The 11656-nt window shown below is 42.7% G+C and overlaps 1 protein-coding gene across 1 annotated transcript in view; it reads left to right on the top strand.

Annotated features, from left to right (window-relative positions):
- The first annotated feature begins 3005 nt into the window (after positions 1-3005).
- The window catches only part of MAP3K4 (mitogen-activated protein kinase kinase kinase 4), a 151826-nt gene continuing 143175 nt past the window's right edge, over positions 3006-11656 (top strand). Inside the window, exon 1 of the mRNA XM_058534035.1 lies at positions 3006-3151. Coding sequence (XP_058390018.1) covers positions 3021-3151 — 131 coding nt within the window. The 5' untranslated portion in view covers positions 3006-3020. The remainder of the gene's footprint in view (positions 3152-11656) is intronic.

Here is an 11656-nt window from a genome sequence, read left to right as displayed (position 1 = left end):
GTGCGTGGCATGGAAACAAAGGGAAGCACATCTGCTTCTACTGAAGGTCAAGCCAGAGATCTGTCCTCCTCCCCCACTCCCCACTAGTGGTGTCAAAACACCCCAATATCACTGTCTCTGCTAGGTAAAGGGACTTGTTTATTCTGAGTGGCCCCAAGGGAATAAGCTCCAATCTGTCATTGCACCCAGAAAGGGAAATTTTTGCTTAATTGAGAGGAGACGGCTCCATTATGTTCAATCAGCAGATGTAACAACACAAAGTTGCTTGGAGATCCAGAATGTTGCGATCTTTAATTGTCATGAACATGCAGTCTTTCTTTCACAGAGCATACCAAAGTATGTGTTTTGGCACTGTGGGTCAGTGTGGGAATGGATTTCTGGTGTTAGCCCCATCTTCTGTCTCCAACCTGTCATCGTGGTGTTGGGGCAGACCTCTGCATGTAAGGTCCTTATTCCATGTAAGGTACATCCTCTCTGAGGAAACGTGTGTGGTTTCCCACCAATTGGGCACCCCTTAGTCCAGAGTCACCCCTTTATATCCCTGAACTTTGATAGGTATTAGAGTGTTGACATCCCAGTGTTTGTTGTCCAGGCAGTTCCTCTTTCTCCGGGTCAATCGGGGAGGTGGAGAGAGGGTTAGGAGGATCCTCCCAACTCTCCAACAGAACTCAAATCCCAACTGTAGATCAGTGGGGCGATACTCCGGTTCCATTCATCAGCACGCTCTGAGCTCCAGTTCCTACTCAACCAAAATGTTCCTTTACAAAGAGAAGGACTGAAAAGTGTTCATTGAACTGAGCCATGAGGGCTCAGCAGAGTGATGGGAGAAGCCAGGCCACAGCTGACGAGTCAGTGGGAGATAAAATGGAAGCGACACGTGCAGACAGCTCTTTTAGGAAAGGTGGCTGTGATGAAGGCGAGAGAGAAGAGCAGAGCAGGGGCGGGCGGGAGCTGTGGGGTGAAGACCACATTTCACAGCTAACGGGAGAGCACCAGTGGATGGTGAGAAGATGAGGGAAGGAGGTACCAACTATGAGATCTGAGAAGAGGTTGTGAGCCTGGCAGCAGAGGAAGGAGAATCCTGATCCGGTGGCCGGGAGTTTGCTGTCCCCAAGGCAGGAAACTGAGAGAATTCCCTTCAGGATTCTATTTCCTCCGCAAAGTAGAAGGTGCGTTTATCTTCAGAGCATGAGGGGTGCAGGTTGAGGAAGGAGAGGGAGGAAGCAGAGAAGTTTTGAGCCAGTCCATGTGGAGACTCACAGAACGGAGAGGAACACAAGGGGGCGGCTGCCCAGAGCTGTGGGTGGGACTCTACAGCCTGGCGGCCCCCCTCTGGCCTCTCAGGAGGATGAGTTGTGACCTGGTTTGATCATGTTGTCATGGGCACCCCATCCCAGTGGGCAGGCCAATTATTTGGCTTCCAGCACCTTCACCCCTGCCCCAAGTTACGCCAACGGAAACTGGCAGAGCCAGGTTCCCACCCAAATATCTAGGTCTCGAGTGACTGCTTTTAACCACTGTGTTGCCATTTACATCTGGGAAGAAGGAACGGCAGCAGCAACAACGATAAGAAAAGCTACACTGATTGACTACTGGCTCTGTACTAGGCTCCATCTTAAGCACTTTACATATGTTATTTCATTTATTCCTCATCCTGACCCTAAGAGGGAGGTACTTTTATTATCCTTTGAATTTTACTGATCAAGAAACAAGGAGAGGTTCAGTAAGCGGCCCAGTGTCACACAGCTTGTGAGGCTGCATGGGGCGCGGATTGATGGGGCATCGAAGGCAGGAGCCAGGCCCCTCAGTCCTGTGCCTTGCTTCTGCAGAAGCCCTCCAGCTTTCCGTCATCAACCGCAGCACCCAGAATAAGCCTTTATTGAGCACCTACTGCATTTGCAGAACTCGATGATCACCCTGTAAGCCCTAGCAATGAGGCAAAGCCAGAGTTGGTAGAAAAGCAGAGTCCAAACCAGAGTCCGGGAACTGATGTGTGCTGCCTGGACCAGCACAGGAGGATGCTTACCCTTGGGCCACTGCCCAGGGACTGTCTGCCTGAGTTTGCACGTTTCAATTTCTTGTATTGAGTTTGCCACTTCATTGTGCAGAGTTCTGTTTGTTTTCTATTTTTAGGATAAACATAACCAAGCAGAAGTTAAACTCCAGGAGGACACGCACTGCACTTTGTGTTTCCATTTTATGTCCCCAAACCTGCAGAGGGTGCTTTGGAGCTCAAGTAAAAACCCATTCAATTGACTGAAATGTTCCTTTTTGAGTCTCTTTCCTTATTGATTGTTCAGATCCATAAATACCTGTAAGGGCATCAGCTTTCCACGCAGTCAACAACTAGCAAGCAAGAAATCAGCACATCCAACGTTTTCTTCTCTTAAAAAACATCTTTGTAAGCCTGATTTCGCAGAGGCTTGCTCCTTTGGAGAGCCGGGTAAGCCATAGGAAATACAGTAGATTATGTTACATGCTTAATTTGGAAAGTTGGCTTCTTGCAAGAGCTTGGAGTTTCCAAAGACTCCGCACCGAAAACTACCTCCCCTTGGGCGATCCCAGCGCCTCGAGGCAATAGCTCTGACGCGTTTAAGGCTTAACTCCAACCCACAGAAGCGCACACAACCTTTATTCTCCACCGTGCCTTTGAAGTTGCTGCACTTTCTGGAACACTTCTGAGCAAGTTCAACAAAAGCGTACACCCACGAGGGCCAGCAGGGGGCAGCAGACCCCACCCTTTTCTGCAGCAGAGGCTGAGCGCCCGCGCCTCCCGCTTCCCGGGTCGAGCCCCCAGGTCACCAAACCTGTCGCAGGTTTTATCCTCAGTGACTTCACCAGCGGATGGGTTAATTCCCTTCTGAGGCTGCAGACTCCGGGGTGGAGGAGCCAGGTGGGGTGGGGCTGAAAGGGAGAGAAGGATTCAGAGGCGGGCATGGGAGCTGGTGCAGGCACGTGGCCAATGCCTGTGGCCAATTTACGCTTGTGATAGGGAGGCGGAAGCTGCTCTTGAAAACGAGATGCTGGCCAAGGCAGCAGCTGCCTGCATTCCGGCAAAGTCACCGGGCGGCGGCAGCGACCTCGCGGCCAGTGCTCTGGCGGTGGGAGCCGGGGTCCTCCCGGGGGAAGGATGCGCAGGCCGGAAGGAAAGGTAGGGGAAGCCTGCGCCTTGCAGCCGGGCTGGGGTTTTCTCGTGCACAGCCCGCCCGGTCCTCAGCAGGGCTCCACTCCTCCAACGGCTGGCTCAGGGTCTGCCCGCAATACGGTGGATCGGTTGACAATCTGTGAATTTTCAGTGAGTGAGGGGAATTTTCACTTGCCACGTGTGTTGGTGCATAGCCGTGATGCTTCAGACGCTGAACGTTGAATTTAGAAGCTGGCGAGGGTAAATGTTTTGGAAGAGGGCAGCACTCTACCTGTCCCTGTTGTGACACCTTTTCGATGAAGTCTCTGCATGTGCAGAGACTGGGCCAGGCTAGGTTGGGAAGACATGGTCAGGAAGTTAGTACCTGTGGTTTGGCCAGAGAAATTCAGACATCGGAAAAGCCAATATAATCGGTTCTGCCTCCTTAACATGCCCAGTGTGACTTTGTCATCTTCCTTCTGCAGAATTACCTTGTTTTATGTGATGGCTGTGTTCCTAGAAAGCTATGCAAAATAATTTTTGTTTATTGAATCTGATTTAAAACGCAAGAAGTAGCTTATCAAAGGGGATATTGATCCCAGGTAAAAAGAGATTTATACACTCTTAAATACTCATATGCTCTGTTTCATGTTATGTTGAACTACAGATGAGATGGTCTTTGCACTGATTTTCAGAATTGTGAGATTTTCAGAATTCATAGTCATGGGGGGAGGGAATTCCTATTTTCTCTTTAAATCTCTCTCCTCTTATTTACAGAAGAAAGAGTAAAGAAGAAACCTTTTTGCTTAGATCAGTTTATTTGTCCTCCATTATTCTGAAGTTTAAGCTTCAATCATTAATATAATAAGTAGAGTAAAATTAATCCTCTGGGGGGCCGACCCTGTGGTATAGCAGTTAAGTTCGGGGCACTCAGTTCAGCGGCCTGGGTTCACGGCTTCTTCAGATCCCAGGGGTGGACCTACACCACTCATTGGCCATGCTGTGATGGTGACCCACATACAAAATAGAGGAGGATTGGCACAGATGTTAGCTCAGGGACAATCTTCCTCAGCAAAAAAAAAATAGTAATAATCCTCTAGAGGTAGCCAATATGCTTAATAATCAGAAAAGCTTCCAATTTCTAAAAATTCTACTCCATCCAGTAATTTGATGCATATAATATACATGTGTATGTATGTGTAAGTAGATAGATAAATATCTTTATAAGAAAAAGACGTATTATACATTGTACTGAGTTTATACTTTTACTGCCCATCACTACGACCCTTTGTAATGTAAAGAAGTAGATTATATAGATCTGTAAAATAAGCAACAAGAGCAGATGTTTTTGTGGTTACATAAAGACAAAAAAAACCGAAAGTAATCTGTGCTGCTGGTCAATTATTAAGTTTTCAGCCGCTGTCATAGTCTATTGGAGTGCCCACAAATGCAGAAGACTGACTGAATTTCCTGGATGTCATACCCTGGACATTGCTCTTTTGAATAGATTACTAGTTGTTGTTGTTGTTTGTCTTTCTTACAAAAGCAGGAAACGAGTGTACAAAGCTGGATTTAGGAAAGTGGAAATTTAATGCAGTCACAGCGTCCTACTCATAGAAGGTGATCAACAGATGGTGTCAGTGATGGTGATCCCTAGTGCTGGGCCGGTCATCACTCCCTCCCTTGTCTTCTAGATGACAGTCCTGCAGGTATCTGCAGGCAGCTCCCGTGTTCCCAGATCTTCCCTTCTCAGACCAAGCATCGCCCAGTGCTGCTGGTCTTCCCATGTCCTTCATCAGCATCTCGTGAAATGTGAAACCTTAGAGAAGACTCTATCCTCCAGATGTGGTCCAGAGAACTGAGACAGAGCCTCTGGGTCCATTGTTATGCATCTCTCACAGGGATGCCCTATTTCTATCAATTCTATAAATAGTCATTTTCCGAAAGACCATTCATTTTATGTGTGTGAGGAAGATCAGCCCTGTACTAACATCTGCCAGTCCTCCTCTTTTTTTTTTCATTTTTATTTTTTGCTGAGGAAGACTTGCCCTGGGCTAACATCCGTGCCCATCTTCCTCCACTTTATATGGGACGCCCCCACAGCATGACTTGCCAGGCGGTGTGTCAGTGCACACCCGGGATCTGAACCGGCGAACCCTAGGCCACCACAGCGGAGCGCGCGCACTTAACCGCTTGTGCCACCCGGCCGGCTCCCAGACCATTCATTTTAAACTAGTAATTCTGCTGTCCTGTGTTTAAACTGCCCTGAAACTAGCTCCCCACGTCCTCAACTGTGTAACCGATTATTTAATGTTAATTTAAGAAATGTTAATTATATGGGGGCTGGCCCGGTGGCGCAAGCAGTTAAGTGCTCGCGCTCCACTGCAGCGGCCCAGGGTTTGCAGGTTCGGATCCCAGGCGCGCACGGACGCACTGCTTGTCAAGCCATGCTGTGGTGGCGTCCCATATAAAGTCGAGGAAGATGGGCACAGATGTTAGCTCAGAGCCAGTCTTCCTCAGCAAAAAGAGGAGGATTGGCATCAGATGTTAGCTCAGGGCTGATCTTCCTCACACACACACACACCAAAAAAAAAAAGAAGAAATGTTAATTATATGGAAAAGTACAGATTGAACAATACCGAGGCAATTTACCAACTTTCCCACCACCTGGAATTAACAATTGTGAATGTTTCATTATTTTCACATTATTCTTTAAAAAAAAAAAAAATGAAATCCTCTTTATTCCCCTCCCCAGTCCCTGGGCCCTCATCCCATCTCCTCCCTAAGCCAAGCCCCCGTAATGCTATCATGACTTAGTGTGTGCCCCAATCTATTTTGACATTTTAAAAATTCTTTTAATTTAATTTAGTTTTCTTAATCAACTGTGTATGTGCACATAGTTTAGAGTCAAAAAGTTCTGCAAAGCGCCTGCATGTCTCTCTTCCCAAAGGCAACCACTTTGATCTCCTTAAACTGATTCTATCAGCATTTACCTTCAAATCTCTAAATAACATTCCAATCCTGGCACTTCGTGATTTTTTTCAGTTTTAATCGTTATCTATTGACTTCCTGCTGTGGAATATTAGGATTTAACTCTCTTTAATGCACCTGTCCAGGGCCGGCCCCGAGGCTTAGCGGTTAAGTGCACGCGCTCCGCTGCTGGCGGCCCGGGTTCGGATCCCGGTTGTGCACCAACGCACTGCTTCTTTGGCCATGCTGAGGCTGCGTCCCACGTACAGCAACTAGAAGGATGTGCAGCTACAACATACTACTATCTACTGGGGCTTTGGGGGGAAAAAATAAATAAATAAATAAAATTAAAAAAAAATGCACGTATCCATATCTCACAACACACATGTCCCTTTCCCATATGTTCCCAATATAATTATATAATAATAATATAATTTTAGTTATATAAATAATCAATGTTCCTATTTTTAATGGCTATGAAAATGCAATTTATAACTGAGTCATGTAGTATACTCTTACATTTCTCCCTAATAATTGGTAAGTTTTTTATGTATTTGCACTAATTCCCCCAAATTCTCTACCAGTTTTGCAAATTTTTTCTATATACATCCAAATCCATTAGGTAATCTAGTCATTTTGTCGTCTTAGAGATATCTCCTCTGGAACTTTCTATCCCTCTCCAGCCTGGATTGGGTGTGTGCCAGACCTGCTGCACAACTGCTGCACAATTGGTGTGTGATCTCTGTCTGCTGTCGTCCAGCAGATCCCTTTGTCTCTTTGATATTTGATCTCCTGTTTCTTGGATCCTGCATCTTCCTCTTTTTTTAATTTATTACTTCCTCATTTTGTTGGAGCAAATCCTCCAGTATCCTCCTTAGAAAAGATACATGGCAAGTGGGTTTTTTTTGAGGTGAAATACACATTACAAAATGAACCATCTCAAGATGAACAATTCATTATCATTTAGTACATCCCTAATGGTGTGCAACCACCACCTCTATCTAGTTCCAAAACATTTTCATCACCCCAAAATAAAATCCTGTGCCCATTTAGCAGTCACTCCCCATTTCCCCTCCCCGAGCCTCTAGCAACCACTTAGCATAATGTTTTCCAGTTTCAGCCATGTTGTAGCATGTGTCAGTACTTCACTCCTTTTTATGGTTAATAAAATATTCCATTTTATTATTCCAAAGGAATAATATTCCATTGTGTGTATACACCACAATCTGTGTATTCATTTATTCATTGATGAGCATTTGGGTTGTTTCCATCTTTTGGCTATTGTAAGAGTGCTGCTGTGAACATCTGTGTACAGTATTTGTTTGAGTACCTGTTGTCAATTCTTTTGGGTATATACCTAAGAGCAGAATTGCTGAGTCATACGGTGATTCTATATTTAACATTTTGGGGAACTGCCAAACTGTTTTCCACAGCAGCTGAACCATTTTACATTCCTACCATCCAGGAACAAGAGTTCCAATTTCTCCATTACCATGTTCATGTAGCCCCCACCTCCCCAAGAGAGGCCCACCAAAAGGGTAAATAAAGAGATCAACAGCTTCACTTCACAAGGATGAGAGTGAGAGGGGAGCCATTGGTGGGAGAGATGGTGGGTTTCCAGTGGCCAAAACAAGAAGGAAGTGTTACAGGCCGGAGGATGCCCACAAGGTGGGGATGCAGAAGAAAGAGGAGCCCAGGGATTCTGGAGAAGCTCCAGACTCGAGGCAGCCAAGGACAACCTAGGGATAGGAAGGGAGTAACTGAAAGTCTGTGGAGAAAATGGTTCCCGCTGCTTCCCACAGAACTCCTGGCATTCCACCCCCTCTGCAGGCAGGAGATGGGAGGTTTATCCGTAGAGAGGGGAAAGCCCAGAGATAGACCTCTCTACACTGAGATCTGAGCTCATCCCAAGAAGAATGGGTGATCCCCACAAGAGCTTCTTAAGGGACAAGCTTTGTTGGGGTTGGTTTTATGGATGTGAGGCAGCCTGGGAGGAATGTTCTGTGTGACGGTTGGTTGGACTCTAGTGGCTGAGCAATGGGTCACATGACTGAAAGAATCAGGGTACTTTGGGTTGAGGTACCAGGTGTTCAGGGTACCAGGATTTTTGGTAGCAATTCTATTAGAAAAGCCATGGAATTATATCGTCTAAATTGGATACCATGCAGCCATTTAGTTCACTGCTTTATAACCAGCTCTCGAAGTTAACAAAGAAAATCAACATAAAAACAGTCAGTTCAGTGGGTAGGTATACACCTCAACTTTTGTCTACCTGTGCTTGCTTGTTTGTTCTTTGGTTTTGGATCTTATATATTTCTAATTATTTGCCTCATCGTATGTAGTAACCATCACTCTGCCCTTAACCATTTAAAAGAGGAATTCTGATGAGTTGACACAGAGGCCACCTCATCCTTACTAAATCTTTTTTTTAATGGTTTATTGTTGTAATTTATTTCCCTCAGCTTCCTCTTTATCTTCAGTTTTCCTTCTGATATGCCTCTTCTCTGCAACACAACTTAAGAAAATTTCCATTAGAGTTAGAAGGTGTAACAAATTATAGCGGTTTATTTTTCCTTTTCCTATTTCTTCTTTAGAAAATCTCCACTTTTATTTTCTTTAAAATTATTTCTGAGCAACCACTTTGTTCCGACTCCCCTAGAACTCAGTTCTTGTCTGTTTATCCTCCTTTATCAAAATACCTCAAGCTGCTCTTCACATCGATTCCTTATTTAGTTATTTACACAGCTTTTATCTTCACTGGACAACTTTTTCATGTGGGGTTTTGACAGTCATTCTGTCAAGATTTTCTTTCAATGTGTGCTCAATTTAGGTCCCTGTTTCTTTGTAGATTTTGTTTTTTACTGCCTCTATTTTGACACATTTTCTTTTTCCCTGTGTTATTAAAGGGAAGGTTTTGGTAATAAATAAAAAGAGACTTTAAAATAACATTAATGTTAAATTGGCCTTCCCCATTTCAATAAGAAAATTGAGGACAGCAAATTCTCTGAAAGTATAAAAAATGCCACTGGGGAATTGTTTATGTACCTTTGATTGAAGAGATTTGAGACATTACTGCTATCAACTATTTGCTATTGACTGCTCTGCCTGTTTGGGTCAATAGAACTATCAGTCTGTTTTGAAGATCAGAATTTTCTGTGACCTTAAGTATTCATTTGAGCAACTATTAAAACTATATGTAATCTATCAGATTTCTCACAAATGCATTTCCCAAAGCAAAAGAATTTTATTCTTGTTTGTTTGCCAGATTGTGAAAATGATAGTTAAATCCAGGAGATCTTTTATAGTTGCTTTTGATGATGGTCTTCTGGTCAATTACATTATTATTAAGTGATGTCTTAATTTTGGGAAGAATGTTGATTCACACATATAGAAAAACTAACCTGGAAAGGCACATTTATGGGTTACAAGAGTCTATTTTTTTCGTTAGGCATATAAGTAAAGTTTCAAATTACACTGTACTTACACCCACAGTGGCATATCCATAAGCCCTCCATGGATAATGTTTTGCCCGTTAGCTATTTTTGCATTTTGTTTGAGAGAAAAATACTAACAAGATCACATAGAATATTTATTTTTGTAATTTAATAATGCTAGCCAAAGTAACTAACCAATAAGCTCGTTATAGCTAAAATTATACTGAAAATACCTCTTCACCCCCTCATCTCATACCCCAACTACAACACCTATATTTACCTAGGTTTTCCCCCTCTTGGTAAAAGGAAAGGACCATCTCAACACAAAGGAAAACCCTAGGCAGGTAGAAACAAAAAAGCAAGGGATCATCTAGAAATCTAGAGTTAGATTCAACAGAGCACAAAATAATCAGTAATTGAAAGAGAACACATATTGAGATTTCACAAAACTTTTGAAAATGCTTTTATTCTAGATATTAAAGGTCAGATTCATTTTGCTCGATTATATTTTGTATACTTTTTGAAGTTTTGCATTTATGAAACAATATCATTATTTACTGTGTGTATACTTTCTTGAAAACATGTCAACAAACTTTTAGATTTTAGTTTTTATTGAAGCACTCCACCAAAGGCCTCATTTTTTTAATCTTTTTTTTTTTTTTTAAGCCACAGTTACCATTTTCCAACCATGGGGTACAACACACAGGCACGTGTGGGCAAGTATACACAAACACACAAACACACAGCCTTAGTGTTACGGGCAGAAACCTTTTTCACCAAAGACCTATTTTTAGATGAGTTATGCACCAAACTATACTATTTCATTTTTTTTAAAAGCAATATTTCATTTAAAACTGTTTTTAAAAATATGTTCGAGCCTTCTTGGGAATAATCCAACTGTTTTGCTGAGCCTCCTCCCTTTTTTTTCAAGGTTACAGAAATACAAAGAGTAGATTCAATGTGCTACATAAAGGATGTCCTTAGAGAAGACAGAAGTTTCTTCTAGTTAGCAAGTTCTTTGCCATTCAGGTAACAATTTATCACAATTTGACAAGATACACTTTTTCAATTTGAGGTTAAGAAGGAAAGTAGAAATAGCTCTGGGCCCAAAGGAAAGGCTGGCATGGAAGTACATAATGTGTTGTGATGCGATATTTTACTCCACACCCATATTATAAATAAACACAACTGAAGCACAGTATAAAAATCCTCCAGACATTCGCTGGGCTAACACTAAAGTGTGTGTTCTGTATTAAGAGAAGCGGTATAGATGTTTGCATTTGTGGGGATTGGCTGGTAGTTTTCATGACAAAATGCTTACTCCCCTCGACCCCCAAAAAAAGACTTCACAAAATGCTTCATTGTGATTGTATAGTTTGTAATTTGAAGTTCAGATTACATGTGGTTAGAGAAGTACAGTCAATTTTCATTTATAAATTTTATAGATTATCTATAGGTCATTTGCTCTCTTTGGTAATCATTTTAAAATCTGGCTGACCTCTCCTTTCTATCCAAACACTTGCTCAGATTTCTCTCCTTCTAAACACCTCCTTCAATTTCCCAGCAGTGTTGACAAAATAGTAACTAATTTTGAAGATAGCAAACCTACTTGGAGAAAGGAGCACACGGCTAGATTATTTTCAGGTAAAGGCGTGTCATTTTGGTAATCTGCTATTTTGAATAATGACATCACCAGGCAGTGTGTCATTCACGGAACCCTGCACCGGTGCTAGTCCCTTACCAGTTTGTTTACCTCAGACTATTCTAGAAACAAGTTAGGCTATGACTCAGGGCTAGTGCTGTGCTATTTTGTAGCACTTAAAGTAATTCATCAGAGTATATATTGATTTTATATCTCTTTAGTAATGAAATAGGGGGAACCATTGTATTTTGAAAATATAGACTATTTTAGGTATTATTATTATTATCTGTCTAGCCAAAACCAGTAACTTTCAGGAAGCTTAAATCAATTATTCCACTTTTGGGAAACCGAAACCCCATTATTTTACTTCCACATACAACAATCTAATTTTCAATTGTTGGGCTGAGAATTACATGTAATATCTGCAAAGATCATTCTTTCATTAAACGAACGTGTATTGACGTCTGTTATGTATCAGAACTAGGC

Source organism: Diceros bicornis, chromosome 39 (genome assembly GCF_020826845.1).
Source record: "Diceros bicornis minor isolate mBicDic1 chromosome 39, mDicBic1.mat.cur, whole genome shotgun sequence".
Classification (NCBI taxonomy): Eukaryota; Metazoa; Chordata; class Mammalia; order Perissodactyla; family Rhinocerotidae; genus Diceros; species Diceros bicornis.
This window is presented reverse-complemented; position numbering and strand designations above follow the sequence as displayed.